Here is a 21,250-nt window from a genome sequence, read left to right on the forward strand (position 1 = left end):
TAAGATCAAAGATTATCACTTTGAATTTTGGTAGTATTTTATAGTATTCAAAGTGTTCTCATGTGTATTTCCTCATTTGCTAGAGGTAAGATCAGTACTTTTTCTATGGTGGGAATAGTAGTCCAATCTGTCATCACTTATTAAGATATGTTTTGTCATGATTTTAAGATATAACTTATATTTGGCATCAATAATTCTCAATAAAAATACAGGCAAGAAGTGTTAGTTTTGTAAATTTTATAATCGGGAGATAATAAATCTTGTGGGAAAACTAGAGTTTATATAATCACTAACTACACTATTTAAAAAAAAAATTTTTGTTTCCTCAAACTTGTTTTTCTGTGTTTATACCTGTGCTGGGTCCAGTGTCTTCAGTAATTACTATTTCATTGGTGGTTCTAAGATTATGTAATTGAAGCAGGAAGAGGAAAACTGTTTTTTTTCAGTTTCATTTTATTATTTTATTATTAAATATTTATTTATTTTTGGCTGCGTTGGGTCTTCATTGCTGTGTGCAGGCTTTCTCTAGTTGCTGTGAGCAGGGGCTACTCTTCGTTGCACGGGCTTCTCATTGCAGTGGCTTCTCGTTGTGGGATATGGGCTCTAGGCGCATGGGCTTTAGTAGTTGTGGCTCGTGGGCTCAGTAGTTGTGGCACGTAGGCTGTAGAGTGCAGGCTCAGTAGTTGTGGTGCATGGGCATGGTTGCTCTGTGGCATGTGGGATCTTCCCAGACCAAGGCTCGAACCCATGTCCCCTGCATTGGCAGGCGGGTTCTTAACCACTGGGCCACCAGGGAAGCTGGGAAAACTATTTTTTACATGTGTATTGTATACCATTTGCCTATATGTATAAGTATACATACAGTTGATTCTCATTATTTGTAGATGCTTTATTTGCAAATTCACCTACTCACTAAAATTTGTAACCCTAAAATCAATACTTGTGGCACTTTTTTGATCACTTGTGGACATATGCAGAGCTGTGAAAAATTTGAGTCATCTGATATGAATGTTCCCAGTGAGGTCAAACAAGGCAGTGCACTGCCTTCTTGTTTCAGTTCTTATACTATAAATAAGTGTCCCCTCCATGGTCTATTTAGTGCCACATTTTCTCATTTTTATGCTTTTTTTGGTGATTTCACTGCTTAAAATAGCCCACAAATGTAGTACTGAGGTGTTGTCTGGTGTTCCTGAATGCAAGAAGGCTTTTGTGGAGAAAATACATTAGAAAAGCTTCATTCAGGCATCAGTTGTAGTGCTGTTGGCCCTGAGTTCAGTGTTAACGTATCAACAATATATATTAAATAAGGTTTCTTTAAGCAGAGACACACACATAAAACAATGTTATATATTGTTTGGTTAATGAAAACGTTGTGACCAGAGGCTGTGGGAATCTAACCCTGTACTTCTCCTAGATGTTCATTATTTGTTAATTCAGTGTTTGCAGCAACTTTATAGAACATACAAGAATCAGCTGTGTGTGTGTGTGTATGTATGTCTGTAAATATGTATATGATACCTATCTATGTTCCGTATTATATATTAAACATATTATTAATGATACTACATATATTGTATATTATTAATTATGTGTGTGTTATATGTATCCCATTCTCATCTAATCCTACAAAAGCATCCATACTCTTATGAATGAGGAAAATAAGGTAGACACAATTAATATAGTAGCCAAAGTTCATGGTCAGGCTCCAAAGTCTGTATTCTTTTTAGATTACACTATCTGCTTTGCCTAAGAAATATCATGTAAAACATGTAAATATATCTTGGCATTCAGTTAGATTGCAGGAATAGTAAGTTTTCCCCTCACATCCATCTTTCTATTTGAAAATTCAATTGCCTTGATTTTAGGGTAAAATTCAGCATCATGTACTTTTTTGCTTTAAAAATTTAAATACCTTTTTCTTCAGTGATTGGTTTATTTAAAATGACATGGGCTAATTAGGATAACTTTTTCTAGGTAGTTTTTATTGATTCTTTTTTGGGTTTTATGTTTTAAGTACAGCCTTGACTGGGAAATGTGAAACTGCAGAGTTTCAGTTTCCCTAAGTAAGGTCTCATACGTTTAGTATATCTAATGTCTCCAGAAGAAGACAGTATCTTGTTGATTCTTAAGCTTTTCACTACTATTTGTTTTCCAAAAAGCACAGTGAGAAATTAGAAAAAAAATTTATTATATAAATAAAAGAAGGGAATGATGCACATTTCCTCCAAAAGGAATCAGAAGATTTCTATTAACAATGCTTACTTATCCCTTCCGTTTTTCTCCTAGAGGTAGAATTGATTAATTAATTGCCTACTGCTGCTTATTGCTTACCATAAACAGAGGAATTAGGATGTATCTAACAAAAAATAAAAATAAGACACTAAGAAAAAATAGAAGACTAACCCTTGACAATAATTGAAAGGTCTAACATCCATTTAAAATACACATATCCAAAAAAAATAATAAAAATAAAAAAAATACACATATCCAAAGAAATATTGAGCAATTGCAAAATTAAGCTTGAAGGGTGTGTTTTTACTAAATAGTATAGCACAATTAATGAAATTAATTTATACACAGAAACTCAGTGAATTTTATTGATTAGTCTTACATATCCAGACTCCTTTCAAATACTGCTTCCAATTAAGTCTTCTGGGTTTAAGTTGGAGGATGGGGCCTGCTGGCGTTCCTGAATATGCATTTGTAACCCTACATCCTGCCTGGAATATGAAAACATTTGTAGAAGGGTGAAGAGTTTTAAAGGCGATGTTTAGCAATTGTTTTTTTGTATATGAGATCCAGTTTAGAAGAAAAAAAATATTACCAAGTTTCATTTAAAAAGAAAGAAAGAAAAGCTGTGTTTTTCTTTTAAAACCAGGCAGTGATATATTTGCAGGCGTAGTTACCTATCACTGAAGGATTTTTCCCCCAGAATCTTAAGTCTGTATAATTATTACTCTTAGCGCTTTCTATAGTATTTGGTAGTAAAGCTATCCCCTTTAAACAAGTTTTAAAATGTTTTCAATACTGAGAGTTGTTTAGAGGAGGGGAATTTTAGAAATTTAGAGGCAAGGAGGTGAGTAGTACTAGAGTTCAGCCACAGGTAAGGAACTTCCCCTTTTTGCCACTCTCCCTCCCCAAGAAAAGAGACTAAAATTCCACTAAGATTCATAGATGTTGGGAAAGCAGCAGTGGGAGAAACTGTTGATTTTTTGCATGTGGAGTGGGATGAGGAAGAGGACTCAAGAATTTGAAAAGTGAGTGTATAGTAAATAACATGTACTGTCATTTTAAAGTTCATTAAATGTTTCTTTTAAGCTCACTTCAAAAAGCAGAAAATGCTTTCAAAGAAACTTGTGAATGACAGCTGCTTTTTATCTTATCCTGTAGCTAATTTGAAGTATTCTATACAGAGTTCTTCAAGTTGCCATTTCTAGTGTCTGATCATCAATGAAGTTTATATATTGTTATAAAATAATAAATATAAGGAGCTAGATATTAGCAGGAAAGTAGCAACAAAGATATGTAGACCAGATGACGACTCAAGGCCTGTTAGTGAAGATGTATCTAACTTCATGGTTTGACACGTGACTTCTAGTCCAAAAACAGCATTGACAGGTATAATTTTAAATGAGCTCAAAAACAATTTTAACATCTCCTTGGAGTAGAAGAGCAAAGTGTTGTGCCTAGCCAAGTTCTGGGACTGGAAGTTGGCAATGATGAGTACGAACTAGGTTCCTATAGGGTTAACAGGGTCCAAAAGTGACCATGTGACAAGATCAGAACCAGGCTTCCTGCCTTGAACCCAGGTGTTCTTTCTCCTTGAAACGAGGCCAAAAATCCCCCCAAAGAACAACAGCAACAAAAAACAGCTTCTTCCTTCTTGGTGGTAAAAAAATTTAAAAATTTAAAATCTTTTCATTAACTACGGACCTAATGAGTATGAGAATGAAGACGCTTACCCTTATGACCAGAACTTAGCCAAGGTCCCTCCGATCTGTGATGGCATCTGCAGCATCCCCAGTATCTTTGCAGGGTTCGAGTTTCAAAATGATATTATAGGAACCTAGTTTAGGACTACAAGCAGGAGGTAGATATACGGGCGAAATACCTGAAAGTATCCTGGGGAGCAAATGGTGAGTGGGAGTTGGGGGAGAGAGAGAGAGAGCAAACAAAAAGTCTGAGACTGCAAACTCAAATTTCAAAACATATGCAGAAGAAAATCTAATACTGAGGAAGGTCATTAGAAATGATCCAAAGGTGACACTTATATGTGGAAAAAAAATCTATATGTGAAAAACTTGAAGAAAATATATATCTTTTTGACCTTGGTCTAGAAAAGGATTTCTTTAAAAAGGTACAAAAAACAAGTAATAAAAGGAAATTAATAAATGTAATTAAATTAAAATAAAAAATTCTGTACAACAGGAGATATCACAAAATGAAAAAAGCAGCTACAGGTTGAGAACGATATTTGTAACATATGTAATCAAATAAGGATTATTATCTTAAATAGGAAAAACACCTTAAAAAAACAATTCAAAGGGAAAATGAGAAAGGATTTGAATTCACAGAATAGGGAACCTGGATGGTTAATAAGCTTCTGAAAAGATGCATGATTAATCAAGGAAATGCCAGAAAGAAGATAAAAAAAATTCTGGAGAGTCTGACATTAGCAATTCAGTGCTGTGGTTGGAAGTAATATATCACTTAGGCCCTGAGTTAGGACATGGAGCAAGACCAAGAAATGAACCTTTGTTGTTTAAGGCAACGGAGATTTTGGGATTATTAGTGAACATAATCTAGTTTATTTTGACTGATAAAAGAGGACGTAAATGGCTTCAGGACTAGGATGAAGGGGAGACTTTTAAGTATATGTCCCGGTATACCTTTAAATCACTATGTGCAGGTATTATATTAAAAAGTAAAATTACTTTGGTTACCATATAGAGACTAGATTATGAGAGGATGTGGAGGAACCAGTAAGGAGGCTATCAAAGTTGGTTAGGCAAGAGATGATGACAGTCAAAACTAGCATGGTGCATTGGATACAGATTAATACAGATAGAAGGAGTCTAGAGATATTTTGAGGTAAAGTTCATTGCACTTTGTGATTAATTGGATGTTATGTATTTCTGCAGTGGAAATTTTTATAGTGAGCATATAATACATTTGTGGGTCTAAAATAAAGTGATTAAGTAAAAAATAAAGAAGTAGGCCTTTAACAAGGTTTCATTATCAAAATAAAGTTATGTTGACTGAAATAAAAACACACAACGTGAGAGCTGAGTTTCAGTTTTATTTGGGGACTTACTGAGGGCTATAGCCTGGAAGACAGCCTCTCAGATAGCTCTGAGGAACTGTTCCAAAGAGGAAGGGGGGAGGTCAGCATATATGTGATTTTGGAGAAAAGGATATATGCAATCAGGCATACATCTTGGTAGAAGGTTGCTACTAGTCACGAGGAACACATATCTCAGTTAATGATTTTAGTGCTTTTCTAAGTATGGGAAGATGCAACAACTGGGTTCATAAAATTTTCTCCTGAAAATAATCTGGAGGCCTGTTCTGCTAGTTTTCCCAGAGCACAGAGTGCCTCATTCCTGATCTCCTTCATAGCTCCTTTTAGGGTGTGTTCGTTGAAGGTCAGTGACTGCAGTGGCTAGTGACTTAATTCCTGTAGAACCAGGCAACGAGTGACATTCTTTAGTTGGCAGTTGTTAAGTAAAAAAGAAGTAGGCCTATAACAAGATTTCATTATCTTCTGAGCCTTAAAACTTTTTCATTTCTATATTATCATTTCTCTGAGGTAGTTTGATTTCTTCACTTCACTAACACCCACCCACCTCCCTCCCTCCCTCCCCCCCTTTCTCTTTCTTGCATACACTCACTCTCTGTAGTTCACAGTTCATCAGAACTTAACAATTTATAGTTCCTGTTTCTTTGGTTCTGTTCATATTGTTCTTTTTAAGAACAAATTATTTATTTATTTGTTTATGGCTGTGTTGGGTCTTTGTTGCTGTGCGTGGGCTTTTCTCTAGTTGCGGTGAGTGGGGGCTACTCTTCCTTGCAGTGCACGGACTTCTCATTGTGGTGGCTTCTCTTGTTGCGGAGCATGGGCTCTAGGCACACGGGCTCAGTAGTTGTGGCACACGGGCTCAGTAGTTGTGGCTCCCGGGCTCTAGAGTGCAGGCTCAGTAGTTGTGGCTCACGGGCTTAGTTGCTCCGCGGCATGTGGGATCTTCCCGGACCAGGGCTCGAACCCGTGTCCCCTGCATTGGCAGGCAGATTCTCAACCACTGCACCACCAGGGAAGCCCAGGGCTTATCTTTGGTTCTTGATTATTCTCTCAATTTCCATGCCTATTTCTACCAGAGCATCCTACTAGACACCAAAGTAATCCTGTCATTTCTAAGGAGATTAACTAAAATCATCTAGAAACAGCTATAGCATATACAGCATACAGACATTATTTTCTTACCTCTTAATATAACCCTTGAGGGATTTTTCTTATTTCCATTATACTGGTGAGGGAACTAGGTTCAAAGAGGCTAGGGTTAAATGTTAAAATTTTTATGTGATTTCAAGGCCTATGCTAGTTTTGTTTGGTCCTATAAATATTTCTATAATCCATTCCCTTTATTTCTCTCAGTTCCTACCTTTATCATGTTTCTCTCTGGATTATTGCAATAGCTTTTTTTTTTTTAATATTCTTTTCCATTATGGTTTATTATAGGATATTGAATATATGCAATAGCTTTCTAACTGGTACAGTGCCTCTCTTCTCTCCCTCCCCCAATCTCTTTTTCATACTCTGCCAGAGTGCTTCTTTAAAATACAAATCTGTTCATTTTATTCCCCTGCTTAAAATTCTTCAGTTGTTCCCTGTGGCCTACAGAATGAAGTTCAAACTCCTTATCATGGCACATCCATCATCTGGTTCCTGCTTACATTTTCAGCATCATTTCCTACTACTCTCCCTTCCCCAGTCTGCATTCCAGCAACACTGAACTGTTTATGGTTACTGGAACTTAACATGTTCTCTTCAAGATTTTGCTTTTGGAATTTTCCCCTTGCATGGAATTTCCTTCTCTCCTGGTCTGCCTTGTGAATCCTTACTTTTCTATCACAGTTCAGTTCAAGCTATAGTTCTGTGATGTGGACATTTAAAAATATTCCTTGACTTTCCCCAGAAGGATGAGGCAGTGTTAGGATTGTCTGCATCCTCTTTTTTTGCTTCCAGTAGAGCATTTACCACATCGTACACTGTTTCTCTCACCTATTAGACAGTGGCATCCTTGAGGACAAAATTGTTTTCTTGAATTTGAGATTATCTTTTTAACTCTAGTCCCTAGTATATATGAGTCTGGCACAGTAGATATTTGTATTAATCTGCTTGGGCTGCCATAACAAAATACCATAGACTGTGTGGCTTAAACAACAGAAATTTATTTCCTTGCAGTTATGGAGGATATAAGTCCAAGAGAGCGTGCTGGCATGGTTGGATTCTGGTGAGCGCTCTCTCTCTGACTTGCAGACAGCCACCTTCTTGCTCTGTGCCCCCATGGCCTTTCCTTGTATGTGTATGTTGTGGGAGAGAGAGAAATCTCTTTCTCTTCCTCTTCTTATAAGGCCAGCAAGGCTATTGGATTAGGACCCCACACTTATGACCTCATTTAACTTTTTTTTTTTTTTGGCTGCATTGGGTCTTTGTTGCTGCGCGGGCTTTCTCTAGTTGTGGCAAGTGGGAGCTGCTCTTTGTTGCAGTGCGCGGGCTTCTCATTGTGATAGCTTCTCTTGTTGAGGAGCACGGGCTCTAGGCACACGGGCTTCAGTAACTGTGGCACGTGGGCTCAGTAGCTGTGGCTCATGGGCTTAGTTGCTCCGCGGCATGTGGGATCTTCCCGGACCAGGGCTCGAACCCGTGTCCCCTGCATTGGCAGGTGGATTCTTAACCACTGCGCCACCAGGGAAGCCCGACCTCATTTAACATTAATTACCTCCTAAAAGCCCTATCTCCAAATATAGTCACATTGGGGGTTACACTGAATTTGGAGGATACAATGAATTTTGTGGGGGATACACTTAAGTCTATAGCAGGATTCAATATTTGTTGAAAGAATCATTTAAATTATTTTTATTTTATGATTCACTGTTTACATGATTGTCTTTGCTATTAGATTATACATTTCTTGACACTTGGGGTTGTTTCCTATTTTTGTATTTCTTGGACTGTGAATATATGGATTTTCAAGAGTTGTTGAATGAACTAATTTAATTGCATTATAGAATGAGATTGATGTGTTATTTAAGTCAGATAGATGCCTAAGTAGGACTTCTGAACTACTAATTTTGACTGACTTTCTTCTCTAGATCTCTTATTCTTTGTCTTCGTATTTCAAGGCAACCATTGTTACTAGTTTCAGAAGTATTCTATTTATATATAAGTATTATATATATTTATCACTGCAGGATTTTTGTCATTAGAGATAATAAATTATATAAAATAACCAGTATGATGTAATAAGTCTAGTAGATTTATTACTGCTCCTGCAGTCAGAAAATTCCTTTAGGATTTGTTTTCATTTTATAGTTTAAAATACTCTGTTAATTATCAGATCACGAAGGTTCCCCATATTCATGTGTAAGTAGAAAGTAGAAAAGTGATACCTAATATCAGATAATGAATTATATCTTACCAGTTATTTGAGGTTATTCTATATCATGATGTTTCATTCCATTAGCACAGTGGTACTAAACAAGAGGTGATTTTGCATCTGGGATATTTGACCATGTCTGGAGACATTTTGGGTTGTAAAAACTAGGGGATGCTACTAGCATTTACTAGATAGAAGCCAGGGATGCTGCCAAACAGTCTAAAGTGTACAGGACATCCCACATAACAAAGAATCATCTGGCCCAAAATGCTAGTAGTTCTGAGATTGAAAAACCCTGTATTAGCGTAAAGCATAATGAATTGAGTATAAGCCATGGCCTCTCTCGTTCTTTCTATAATTATAGTCTACGTTGACTCTTCATTTCATGATTTTATAATTTTAAATCTAAAGCGATCCTAGATTAGGTGTTATCTGATATGCAGCAGATGTGTACATCTGTCCTGTTTCTCAGATTCTGATCTTAAAGTCATTTTATCATATAGTGTTGACATTTGCTTTTGAAAGTTTTCACCTTAATTAAAAACATACCAAAGGCAGCAGAAGATACGTGTTTCTTAAACTAAAATGATAAAGTGATCCTTAACTGTTCAGTACTTTGCTGCTTTTGAGTTTGATCTGACCCTATTACATAACCCACTGAGGCTAAAATTATATAGCCATCTGCCAGCTGGTAAAATAGTAGCAGTCTAGGATGTTCAAGAGTATTGGTTTGCCTCATTGGAGGCAGGTAAGGCCTATGTCTAAATTTCATCTTTATGGGACCTCCAAGGTATTTAGGGCTATTAATAATGTAATTTTTCTCTGGAATTTGGCAGTTAGATGGTGAAGGTGATTCCTGGTGGATGTGAAGTCATGAGAAGCAGGTGATGTGAACCGATGTAATAACTGGTGTCCTTTTAAGAGGAGATGAAGGCAGAGACGCTTGGAGGAATGCAGTGTGATGATGGAGACGGTGATTAGAGTAATGCCATCTGCAAGCCAAGGAACACCCAAAAATTGCTGGTTAGAAGTTACAAGAGCCAAGGCAGGCTCCTCCCATACAGGTTTCAGAAGGAGCACAGTCCTGCTGACTTCTAGCCTCCAGAACTGTGAGACAATAAATTTTTGTTGTTTTATGTCACTCAGTTTGTAGTACTTCATTACACTAGCCCTAGAAAACTAATACAGTATCCACATTATTATCTTTAATGATGTTGAAGAAATTCAGTAGGATTGAAGGTAACTCTGAATTATTCAAAAACTTAGTCTTTTAAATAGAGTTGCCTGAAGGTCTTGCCAAAATCCAGTAGTGTCTCTGGGCTGTCCTGAATTCCTGACAAGGGAGAAACTGGTCTCTTCATAACTGTGGCATCATAAGTCACAAATTGACAAGTTGCCTGTCAGCTGATATATCAAGTAGTGGTTTGGATCATAAACAATATTTTCATTTTTAGATTAACTTTCTGTAGCCTGAATTGTTGCTGTTTTCTTTGTTTCATAGTGAATTTTGTTGGTATTATATGCGCAGTGGTTGCAGTGGTTTTAACTGGATTAAAGCCCTAGTTCTTTTCTTTGAAGAAATGACAAATGTTGCTGGACAGTAGACAGCTCTGCTAGATAATCAAGAGATATTCAGGTTTCTTTGTTTATAGTGACTGCCATGCCTCCAGATTTTCTCCTTTAAGATGAAAGCTATGGGCATTTCCCATTAAAAACATGGGAAATTCTTTCACCTCTACAAAATTTCAAAGGCTTTAGATTTAGGACCCCTGGAACAGAGGTTGAGACTAAAGCTCAGTTCATAAGAGGCAGTGTCTAATTATAGTGGCTGTGGTAGAGCAGAGGATAGTAAGCGACTCCTGAAGGGAAGAACAGAGGTGCTCTTTGTGGTAACATTCTCCTGATTGGGACCATGGCTTAGGTCATAAGGTTTTCTATTCTAGGGCCCGGGCCTACCCTAAATTAATGTCTTGACATTTTCAGTTGTTTATGTTTAATTAATATATTTTTTTTTCCTGTTAGAATTGCTTATTGAATTTTTAACAAAGGCTGAAATTTGTTATTTTCTGAGGAGGAGTAGCATGTTACTAGAGATAACGTGTTACGAATAGAGAGAAAAAAATATAACTTAAGGGAAATTATTTACAAGTGACCTTATGTTTCCCAAATTGATAACTGGTTTCATTTTTCTCAGGAACATTGGTAAATGTGGCTACACAGAGTTTATAGCTATGATCGTATACAGCAGATACATACAAATTAATTGAAAGAAGTATCAATTCTAGGAAATATCCATTCATCTATCCTCTATGCATGGGCATATGTGTCATTATTGTATGTGTATAGGGAATGGAAGATCACTCACCACACCCTCACCTGCCCTACCAAGTTCTTCAATTTAAAAATGAGCATAGGGATGGAAGTCAACTTTAATTTGATAAAAAATACAGCCACCTGGCAAAAGAGGATAAGTGCAAAATCAGTTGCAGTTAACTCAGCCAGTGGGTTGGTAGCAATAAGAATCCATGTTTTATTAACATGTTTTCATTCAAAAGGATATAGTTTATCCTGAGCTGTACCTCTATTGTGGTTTGGTGAGTTTTGTCTTCTGAGCTTTTGAGTTGATCTGTGGGCTGTGACTAGCATTAAAAGATATTAGTATTATTGCCCATAGTTAAGAAAAGTATTGTTTCATGAATTTTTTGTTTAACTTACATGTGTATGTACGTGTGTACTAGGTCATACGACTCAAAAAAAAAAAAAGCATTTCTTACACTGTTGTAAGTTAACTATAAAATGGCACATCATTTTTAATAGTGTTAATAAATTGGCCATTTTCATGAAAACTTTATCTTGATATAGAAATTTCATTTGGTTCTTGGCTTTGTAATTTGCAACAGTGCATGGCCTATCTTTTGAATTAGCAAACTCTGAAAACATCCAAGTAGATCATCTATCAGAGATCTTACATATGGGATGAAATTCTGCCTTTTATGGAAAATTTGACTTCTTTGATTCTTTCCAAGTAATATTTTGTGATTCTAACTTATTTATGGTCCTACTCCTAGAAAATGATATAATCTTTTTGTACAGTTTTTCCAGTTGTACTGAAAATAACCTCAGCCCAAATTGGTTTTGCCAAATTTGGCAGTTTTGCAAGAAACATGACTATACAATTCTTTACTAAGTCTTTGCAAAATATTTTGTCGTGCTGTAGGAATTGTGCTTTACTCAGCTTGCTTTTTCTTATTTTCATGCCTTCCCATATTACCCAAATGGAAAATTCTTCTTTTTAGTAAATTAACATCTCTCTGGGGGCTTCCCTCAAAATACTTAAATTTACCTCTCTTAGGAACTTCAACTGATTGTTTATATCTTTGCTTCTTCTGTTTTCAGTTGTTGCAAATAAATTTTCACTTGTTGTATAATGTTTTACAGATGTGGTTTTTATTCACATGTAATATTTTCTATAACAGCTTTATGAGAAATAATTTACATATCTATAATTCATTCATTTAAAGGACAAAATTCAGTGATTTTTAGCATGTTCACAGTTGTTCAACTGTTCCCTTAATCAATTTGAGAGCATTTTTATCACCCCCCCCCCAAAAAAAAGTCCTGTACTCATTAACAGTAATTCTTCATTCACTCCTTCCCCCAGCCCTTGGCAACCTCTAATCTACTTTCTGTCTCTTAAGAATTTGCCTATTCTGGACATTTCATATAAATGGTATGATAAAATACACGTGACCTTTTCTGTCTGGTTTCTTTCAGTTAGCATTCTGTTTGCAAGGTACATCCATGTTGTAGCATGTATTAGTAATTCATTTGTTTTTGTTGCCTAACATTCGATTATGGATATGCCATATTTTGTTTATCCATTTATCAATTGACATTTAGGTTGTTTACATTTTTTGACTATTGTGAATAATGTGGTTATGAATAATTTTGTACAAGTCTGTGTGAACATGTTTTTATATCTCTTGGGTATATGGTTAGGAGTGGAATTGCTGGGTCATGTTGGTTGAGTTGTAAACGTTTCTTTTATGTTTTGGATACCAGACTTGTATGAAATATATAATTTGCAATTATTTTTCTCATTCTGTAATTGTTTTTTCACTTTCTGCATGGTGTTCTTTGAAGCATTAAAGGTTTAAATTTTGATGTTCAAATTACCTGTTTTTCCTTTTGCCATTGTGCTTTTTTGGTGTCATAGCTAAGAAACTATTGCTTAATCCAAGGTCACAAAGAAATATGCTTATGTTTTCTTCTGAGAGTTTTATAGTTTCAGCTTTTACATTTGGAGTCTGTGGTTTGAGTTAATTTTTGTATATGGTGTGTGAGGGGATCCCACTTCATTCTTTTGAATGTAGATATGCAGTTGTGCACGGATATACAGTTCAACTATTTGTTGGAAAAGCTAACTTTTCCCCCACTGAGTTGTCTTGGCACCCCTGTTAAAAATCAATTGACGATACATGTAAGGATTTATTTCTGAACTCCCAATTCTATTTCCTTGATATATATATGTCTGTCTTTATGCCAGTACCACACTGTCTTGATTAATGTCACTTTGGTAGTGAGTTTTGAAACCAGGAAATGTGAGTCCTCCAACTTTGCTCTTTTTCAAGATTGTTTTGGCTATTCTGAGTCCTTTGCATTTCCATATGAAATTTAGAAGCAGCTTGTCAATTCTGCAGAAAGGGAACTGGTATTTGATAGGGATTACATTGAATATGTAGATCAATTTGGGGAGTATTGCCATTTTAACAGTATTAAGCCTTACAATCCATGCGTGGGATATCAGTGACTTTCGATGACTTTTTATTTATTTATTTATTTATTTATGGCTGTGTTGGGTCTTCGTTTCTGTGCGAGGGCTTTCTCTAGTTGTGGCAAGCGGGGGCCACTCTTCATCGCGATGCGCGGGCCTCTCACTATCGCGGCCTCTCTTGCCATGGAGCACAGGCTCCAGACGCGCAGGCTCAGTAATTGTGGCTCACGGGCCCAGCTGCTCCGCGGCATGTGGGATCTTCACAGACCAGGGCTCGAACCCGTGTCCCCTGCATTGGCAGGCAGATTCTCAACCACTGCGCCACCAGGGAAGCCCCTCGATGACTTTTTGTAATAGTTTTCAGTGTACCATTCTTAACCACTGCACCACCAGGGAAGTCCTGGAATCGTATTCTTAATTTCACTTTTGGATTGTTCACTGCTAGTATATAGAATACAATTGCTTTTTGTATATTGGTCTCGTATTCTGCAACCTTGCTGCACTTACTTATTAGTTCTAATAGTATTTTGTGATCACTTAGGATTTTCCATGTATATGACTGTGGCATCTGCAAATAGAGATAGCTTTACTTCTTCCTTTCTAATCTGAATGCCTTTTATTATTTTTTTCTTTGTCTTTTCTCTTTTTTGCCTAGAATCTCCCGTACAGTGTTGAATGGAAGTTGGGGAGCCAACTTCTTTGTCTTATTCCTGATCTTAGAGGAAAACTTAATTTTCAGTTTTTCACCATGAAGTATGATGTTAGCTGTAGGTTTTTCATAGATGCCCTTAATCAGGTTAAGAAAGTTCCCCTCTATTTCTGGTTTGTTGAGTGTTTTAATCATGAAAGGGTGTCGTATATTTCTTAGGATGCTAAATAAGCATTGGGTAATATTTATATATTTTTCCACATGATAAAATAATCATAATACTAGTCTTTCAAAACTTTTCTCTCTTCATTTTTTCTCTTTTGTGTTGAAGGGAAAGCAGAGATGACAGCAGGAGAGTTATTTACAATAAGTGTCTTTTTGAATTTAAAAACGCTATTTGATCGTTATAGAATAGTCATTAATTTAGTTCATTTAAAAATTACAAAATATATTGGAAGTAGGATAATAGAAATGTTTTCTTGAGGAAGTCAAATAACTTACCTGGGTTAACTTCTTGTAAATAAAGGGAATTACCCTAAGTGAACCTTAACATTATTATCCTCTTCAAATTTCAATGATTCAGGGACTTCCCTGGTGGCTCAGTGGTTAAGAATTCGCGTGCCAATGCAGGGGACACGGGTTCGAGCCCTGGTCCAGGAAGATCCCACATGCTGTGGAGCAGCTAAGCCCGTGCACCACAACTGCTGAGCCTGCGCTCTAAATCCCTTGAGCCACAACTACTTAGCCTGCATGCCACAACTACTGAAGCCTGCACACCTAGAACCCGTGCTCCACAACAAGAGAAGCCACCGCAATGAGAAGCCCGCGCACCACAACATAAGAGTAGCCCCTGCTCGCTGCAACTAGAGAAAGCCTGCGCTGGGTAACGGAGACCCAACGCAGCAAAAAAAAAATAAATAAAAATTAAAAACAAAATTCAATGATTCCGTGGTTTTACAGCTCAAATGTATTATAGGTTCCCCTCAACCTGAACCCCTGTACCTGTTAGCAGTTAAATCTCTTTTTACCTTCTACACACACCTCCCTATTCCAGCTGTAGGCAACTCCCAATTTATTTTCTGTGTCTGTCTTCACCTGTTCTGGACATTTTATATAAATGGAACTATATAATTTGTGTTTTTTTGTGGCTGACCTCATGGTTCATTCATCTTATAGCATGTATCAATACTTCTTTCTTCCTTTCCTTTCCCTTTCTTTCTTCCTTTTCTTTCTCCCTCCCTCCTTCCTTCCCCCTCCTTGCTTCCTTTCCTTTTTATTGTGGCAAAAATCATAACATAAAAGTCACCCTCCCAACGGTTTGCAAGTGTGCAACCAAATGCACATTGTTTTGCAACAGGTCTCCAGAACCCCTCTATCCTGCATAACTGAAACTCTAAACCCACAAAACGCCTCCCCTTCCCTCCTCCTAACCCCTGGCAACCACTATTCTACTTTCCATTTCTGTGAGTTTGACTGCTTTAGATAACTCATTTGAGTGTAATTATACATTTGTCTTTTTGAGTCTGCTCTATTTCTCTTAGCATAATGTCCTCAAGGCTCATCCATGTGATAGTATATGACAGTATTTCCTTCTTTTTTTTAAGGATGAATAATATTCTATTGTATGTATATACCACATTTTCTTTATCCATTCATCTATCAATTAACATTTAGGTTGCTTCTACCTCTTGACAATTATGAATTAGGCTGTTATGAACATGTGTGGTATAGGCTGAAATGTCGCCCCCCGCCATTCATATGTTGAAGCCCTAACTCCTAGTATGACTGTATTTGGAGATAGGGCTGGTGAGGTGATAAAAGTTAGGCCCTAATCTGATAGTCCAACAGGGTGGTGCCCTTAAATAAAGAGGAGGAGACACCAGAGCTTGCCCTCCCTATCGCTCCCCCCACCACTCCTCCTCCTCCTCCTCCTCCTCCTTATGTCCACCCCACTCTCTCTGCCATGTGCAGACATAGTACTGAGAAGATTGCTGTCTCAAACCAGGAAGAGACCCCTCACTAGAGAACCAGATCACCTGGCACTTTCAGCTTGTACTTCCAGCCTTCAAAACTGTGAGAAATAAGTTTCTGTTGTTTAAGCTACCCAGTCTGTAATATTTTGTTACTGCAGCTGTAGCTGATTAATATAATTGGTGTGCAGATATCTCTGAGATTCTGTTTTCAATTCTTTTGTATATATATCCAGATGTGGGGTTGGTGGATCATATGTGGTAGTTCTATTTTTAATTTGTTAAGGAATCTCCATACTGTTTTCCATAGTGGCTGCACCATTTTACATTACCATTAACCGTACCCAAGAGTTCCAGTTTCTCCAAATACTTGGTAACACTTGTTATTTTCTTTGCTTTTAAAAAATATTTATTTATTTATTTATTTATTTATTTGGCTGTGCCAGGTCCTAGCTGTGGCATGCGGGACCTTCACTGCCGGTGTGGGATCTTCGTTGCAGCACTTGGGACCTTTAGTTGTGGCCTGCAAACTCTTAGTTGAGGCATGTGGGATCTAGTTCCCTGACCAGGGGTGGAACCTAGGCTCCCTGCATTGGGAGTGCGGAGTCTTAGCCTCTGGACCACCAGGGAAATACCAACACATTATTTTCTTTCTTTTTTCTTAAAGTGGGCATTCTGATGGGTATGAGGTGATATCTTGTTGGTTTAATTTGCATTTCCCTGATGATTAGTGATGTTGAGCATCTTTTAAAATTCTTCTTAGCCATTTATATATCTTCTTTGGAGAAATTTCTATTCAGATTTTTCCCATTTTTAAATTGGGTTATTTGATTTGTTGTTATTGAGTTGTTGGAGTTCTTCACATATTCTGGATAATAACCCCTTATCAGATATATGATTTGCAAATATTTTCTCCCATTCATAGGTTGCCTTTTCACTCTTCATGGTTTCCTTTACTGGGCAGAAGTTTTAAAGTTTGACAGAATCCCATTTGTCTGTATTTGCTTTTGTTGCCTATTCTTTTTGTGTCATATCCATAAAATCACTGACAAATTCAATGTCATGAAGTTTTCCCTTCTATGTTTTCTTCTAGGACTTTGATAGTTTCAGGTCTTAGGATTAGGTCTTTAATGCACTTTGAGTTAATTTTTGTATGTGATGTAAGATAAGGAAGGGTCCAACTTCTTTCTTTTGCATTTGGCAATTCAGTTTTCCCAGCACCATTTGTTGAAGAGGCTGTTCTTCTCTCCTTTGTGTAGTCTTGGAAGGGTTTATTTCTGGGTGCTCTCTTCTGTACTGTTGGTCTATATGTCTGTCTTTATGCCGGTATCCCACTGTTTTGATTACTGTAGCTTTGTAGTGTTTTGTAATCAGGAAGCGTTAGGCTTCCAAGCTTTGTTTTTCTTTCTCAGGATTGTTTTGGGTATTCAGGATACTTTGAGATTCCATATGATTGCTTCATTTTTTAAAAAGTATCCAAAAATCCATTGTATGGCTGTATCATATTTTGTTTATCCATTCATCAATTGATAAAGATATGGGTTGTTTCCAAGTTTATTTTCTTATGGCTAATGCTGCTATGAATATTTGTGTACAAGTTTTTATGTGGATATATGTTTTCTTTTTAAAAATATCTTTTTAAAATTAATTTATTTTATTTATTCATTTTTTTTTTTGGCTGCGTTGGGTCTTTGTTGCTGCGCACAGGCTTTCTCTAGTTGAGGTGAGCAGGGGCTACTCTTCATTGCGGTGCGCGGGCTTCTCACTGCGCTGGCTTCTCTTGTTGTGGAGCATGGGCTCTAGGCACGCGGGCTTCAGTAGTTGTGGCACGCGAGCTCAGTAGTTGTGGCTTGCAGGCTCAGTAGTTGTGGCACACGAGCTTAGTTGCTCCGTGGCATGTGGGATCTTCCTGGACCAGGGCTCGAACCAGTGTCCCCTGCATTGGCAGGTGGATTCTTAACCACTGTGCCACCAGGGAAGCCCTTGGATATATGTTTTCGGTTCTCTTGGTTACATATCTAGGAGAGTAATTCCTTGGTCATATGGCAACTCTATGATTAACCTTTTGAGGCTCTGCCAGATTGTTTCTCAAAGCAGCTGCAGCATTTTATAGTCCCGTCAGCAATATATGAGGGTTCCAATTTATATGCATCCTTGCCAACACTTCTTATTGTTTGTTGTTTTCATTATAGCCATCCTAGTGGATGCTATTGTAATTCCCTGGATGTGTCACATAAAAAGATTTTTTAAGATTGGTGCAAGAAAGAATATGCCTTTGTGTTTACTTGTATTTCCAAATAGGGGATAATTCTACTGTTTATATCTCTGCTCACTATCTCAGAAGATATATTACATTGTAATATCCTTAGAGCAGGGCTTTTCTGCCTTGGCACTGTTGACATCTTGTGCTGGATGATTTTTTTGTGTGGGGAAGTATATGTGCATTGTAAAATTTTTAGCAGGACCCCTGTCCTCTACTGCAGATGTCGGTGGCACCATCACCTGCAGTTGTGACAACTAAAATTGCCTCCTAACATTGCCAAAAGTCCCCTGGGGAGTAAAATTGCCCCTGGTTGAGAACTGTACTGCCTTAAAAAAGAAATAAAATATTCATCTTTGTTCATATCCTTTTTTTGTCAGTCTAGATTTTGCTGTTTTTGTCATTCAGAATATTTAACTTTGCTCAACAAAATTTTACAAAATTTTAATCTTTCAAATAAGAAAAATGGATTATTGCCTAAAATCTTGCTAATTAATTCTCAGGGGAGTTTTTCCTCAGTGAGTTTAAGTTGAGATTTGTGGGATAGGGATAAAGTGTCATCTTTTTTTTTTTTTCTTAGAAAGTTTATTTTTGAAATAAAGATTTTAGGCACATATGCTTGTGAAGAAATTTTTAGAATTATATAACCCTAGATGTTGACTTAGATGGGACCTTAAGAAAGGCTTAATTTAACATATTTTTTGATTTTTAGAATGCAGCCTAGAGAAATTATGTAATTTTTTCAAGTAACATTGTAACCTGACTGGTGACAGAAATAAGATAGAAAGACCTGTGGTGTTGTTTTGGGGTTAGAGGGTGAAGGTTTGCCTGTTTGTTTTTTGGGTTTTGTTTTGTTTTTTATTGGTGAAGATAAATGTATTTAATATATGGGGTTGGAAGGATTAGTTTGCTTTTGGGTAAAAGTTAATTCATAGTCTTACTTCATATCATATGTACAAATAAATGACAGATGGATTGTAGTGATAAACAGTACAAAAATAATTTTGTAAGAAAAGTGAGGCAATGAGAAAATAGAATAAAATAGAAGTCAACATTTTAGGGCAGTAGAAACACTCTATATGATACTGTAATGATGGATTCATGTCATTATGCATCTGTCCAAACTCATAGAATATATAGCACCAAGAGTGAACCTTAAGGTAACGGGTGATTATGATGTGTCATTGTAGGTTCATCAGTTGTAACAAATGCACCAGTCTGCTTGAGGATGTTGATAATAGGGGGGGCTATGCATGTGTGGGGGCAGAGGGCATATGGGAAATCTCTGTACCTTCCTCTCAAATTTGCTGTCAACCTCTAAAGCTGCTCTAAAAATAAAGTCTTTAAAAGAAAAAAAAAGATGAATTTAAGCAAATTAAAAAAAAAAGAAGTTGAACATTTATCTCTGGAAGGAAAAGGCTTTTTCTGTATTTAGTGTGATGGAAAATTAAAGTGAAAAGAAAATCTTGATAGATTGACAATGTAAAAGTTGTGCCTCTTTGCCTTTTTTAAAAAAATATTTATTTATTTGTTTGTTTATTTATTTAGTTAGTTAGTTGTACTGGGTCTTAGTTGCAGCAGGTGGGCTCGTTAGTTGTGGCATGCATGTGGGATCTAGTTCCCTGACCAGGTATCGAACCCATGACCCCTGCATTGGGAGTGCAGAGTCTTGTCCACTGCGCCACCAGGGAAGTCCCTCTCTTTGCTTTTTGACAAAACTTCTGTGTTCCATTATATCATTAGGAAAACCTGTTCTTTTGATTCCCAGTTCAGTGCTTTCTTCATAACACCATGTTTTATAGAACTAATAAACTCTCTCTGCCCTATTTAGTTTGTTCTGTTCTGTCTGGAATAGATCATATTATGAAAAATATATTGAATATATTTCATATGTACTGAATATATATGAATGAAGAGCTGGTTACAGTAAAAGCTTAGGGCTTGCTTTTAAGAATTTATATTCTTAGATACCTGGGAGCTTGGATATACATATACTTATATATCCATGTGGCTATTGTAGATATACTTATTATAATGACATTTGACCCAATAACATGTATATTTTACTTAAGACTTTGGAGATGTTTTTAGTTGGGTTTGTTTTGGCGAGTAGTGGATAATAAGTTACGGCTGAGTTGTCAGTTTGGGTGTGTGTGTGTGTGCGTGTGTGCGTGCGTGTGTGTGCGTGTGTGTGTGTAGTATTGTTGAAGTTTAATTTACATAAAATAAAATTCCCTCTTTTAAGTACCCAGCTTGATAAGTTTTGGAAAATGAGTATGGTTGTGTGACCATTACCACAATCAGTAACGTCTGAACACCCTCAAAATTTTCCCTCTTAACTGTTTACCATTGCTTCCTGCTCTCAGCTCTTGCTCCAGGTTACTGTTGATGTGTTTTCTGTCTCTTTGATTTTATCTTTAGTATTTAATATATGTGAAATGAATTTATTAATTAGTATAATAAATTAATGTAGAATTAACTGTTCATTTAGAAGTATATCTTACGCTTTTTCATCTTTAAAAATGAATGACTTTAATAGTGATTAGACAGTTTTGTATTTGTCTGTAGTATTTCATATATATATGTTTTTTATATTTATTCATGTTGTTACATGTGTATGTAGTTCATTCCTTTTTATTGTTGAGTAGTATTCTTTAAGCTGTTGTGAATAATGCTGATATGAATGAACATCTTGAATACTGGTACGTTTTCATTTCATGGAGTACCTAGGAGGGAAATTGCTGTGTAGCACTGTAAACTGCTCAACTTTTCCAAAGTGGCTGTACTGTTTTGCATTTCACCAGTAATGTATTAGAGTTCCACTTGCTCTACATTCTTTCCTGTGTTGTTTTTTTGTATGTTTATGTTTATATATGTCATGATTTTGAAGACCTTGGTTTGTTCATATGTGAAACTCTTTTGCATAGAAATGGTTTAATG

At 36.6% G+C, this 21,250-nt stretch overlaps 1 protein-coding gene across 3 annotated transcripts in view; it reads left to right on the forward strand.

The window, feature by feature from the left end:
* Positions 1-21,250, forward strand: part of BMPR2 (bone morphogenetic protein receptor type 2) — a 187,162-nt gene that overhangs the window by 38,106 nt on the left and 127,806 nt on the right. For 2 of the 3 annotated variants that reach the window (XM_036857146.1, XM_036857147.1), the window contains exon 2: positions 9,494-9,766. The exons of the other annotated variant lie outside the window; for it this stretch is intronic. In XM_036857146.1, the coding sequence (XP_036713041.1) occupies positions 9,619-9,766 (148 nt within the window). In that variant the 5' untranslated portion in view covers positions 9,494-9,618. The remainder of the gene's footprint in view (positions 1-9,493; positions 9,767-21,250) is intronic. 3 annotated transcript variants of the gene reach the window in all.

The sequence above is a fragment of the Balaenoptera musculus genome, chromosome 7 (genome assembly GCF_009873245.2).
Source record: "Balaenoptera musculus isolate JJ_BM4_2016_0621 chromosome 7, mBalMus1.pri.v3, whole genome shotgun sequence".
In the NCBI taxonomy this organism is placed as follows: Eukaryota; Metazoa; Chordata; class Mammalia; order Artiodactyla; family Balaenopteridae; genus Balaenoptera; species Balaenoptera musculus.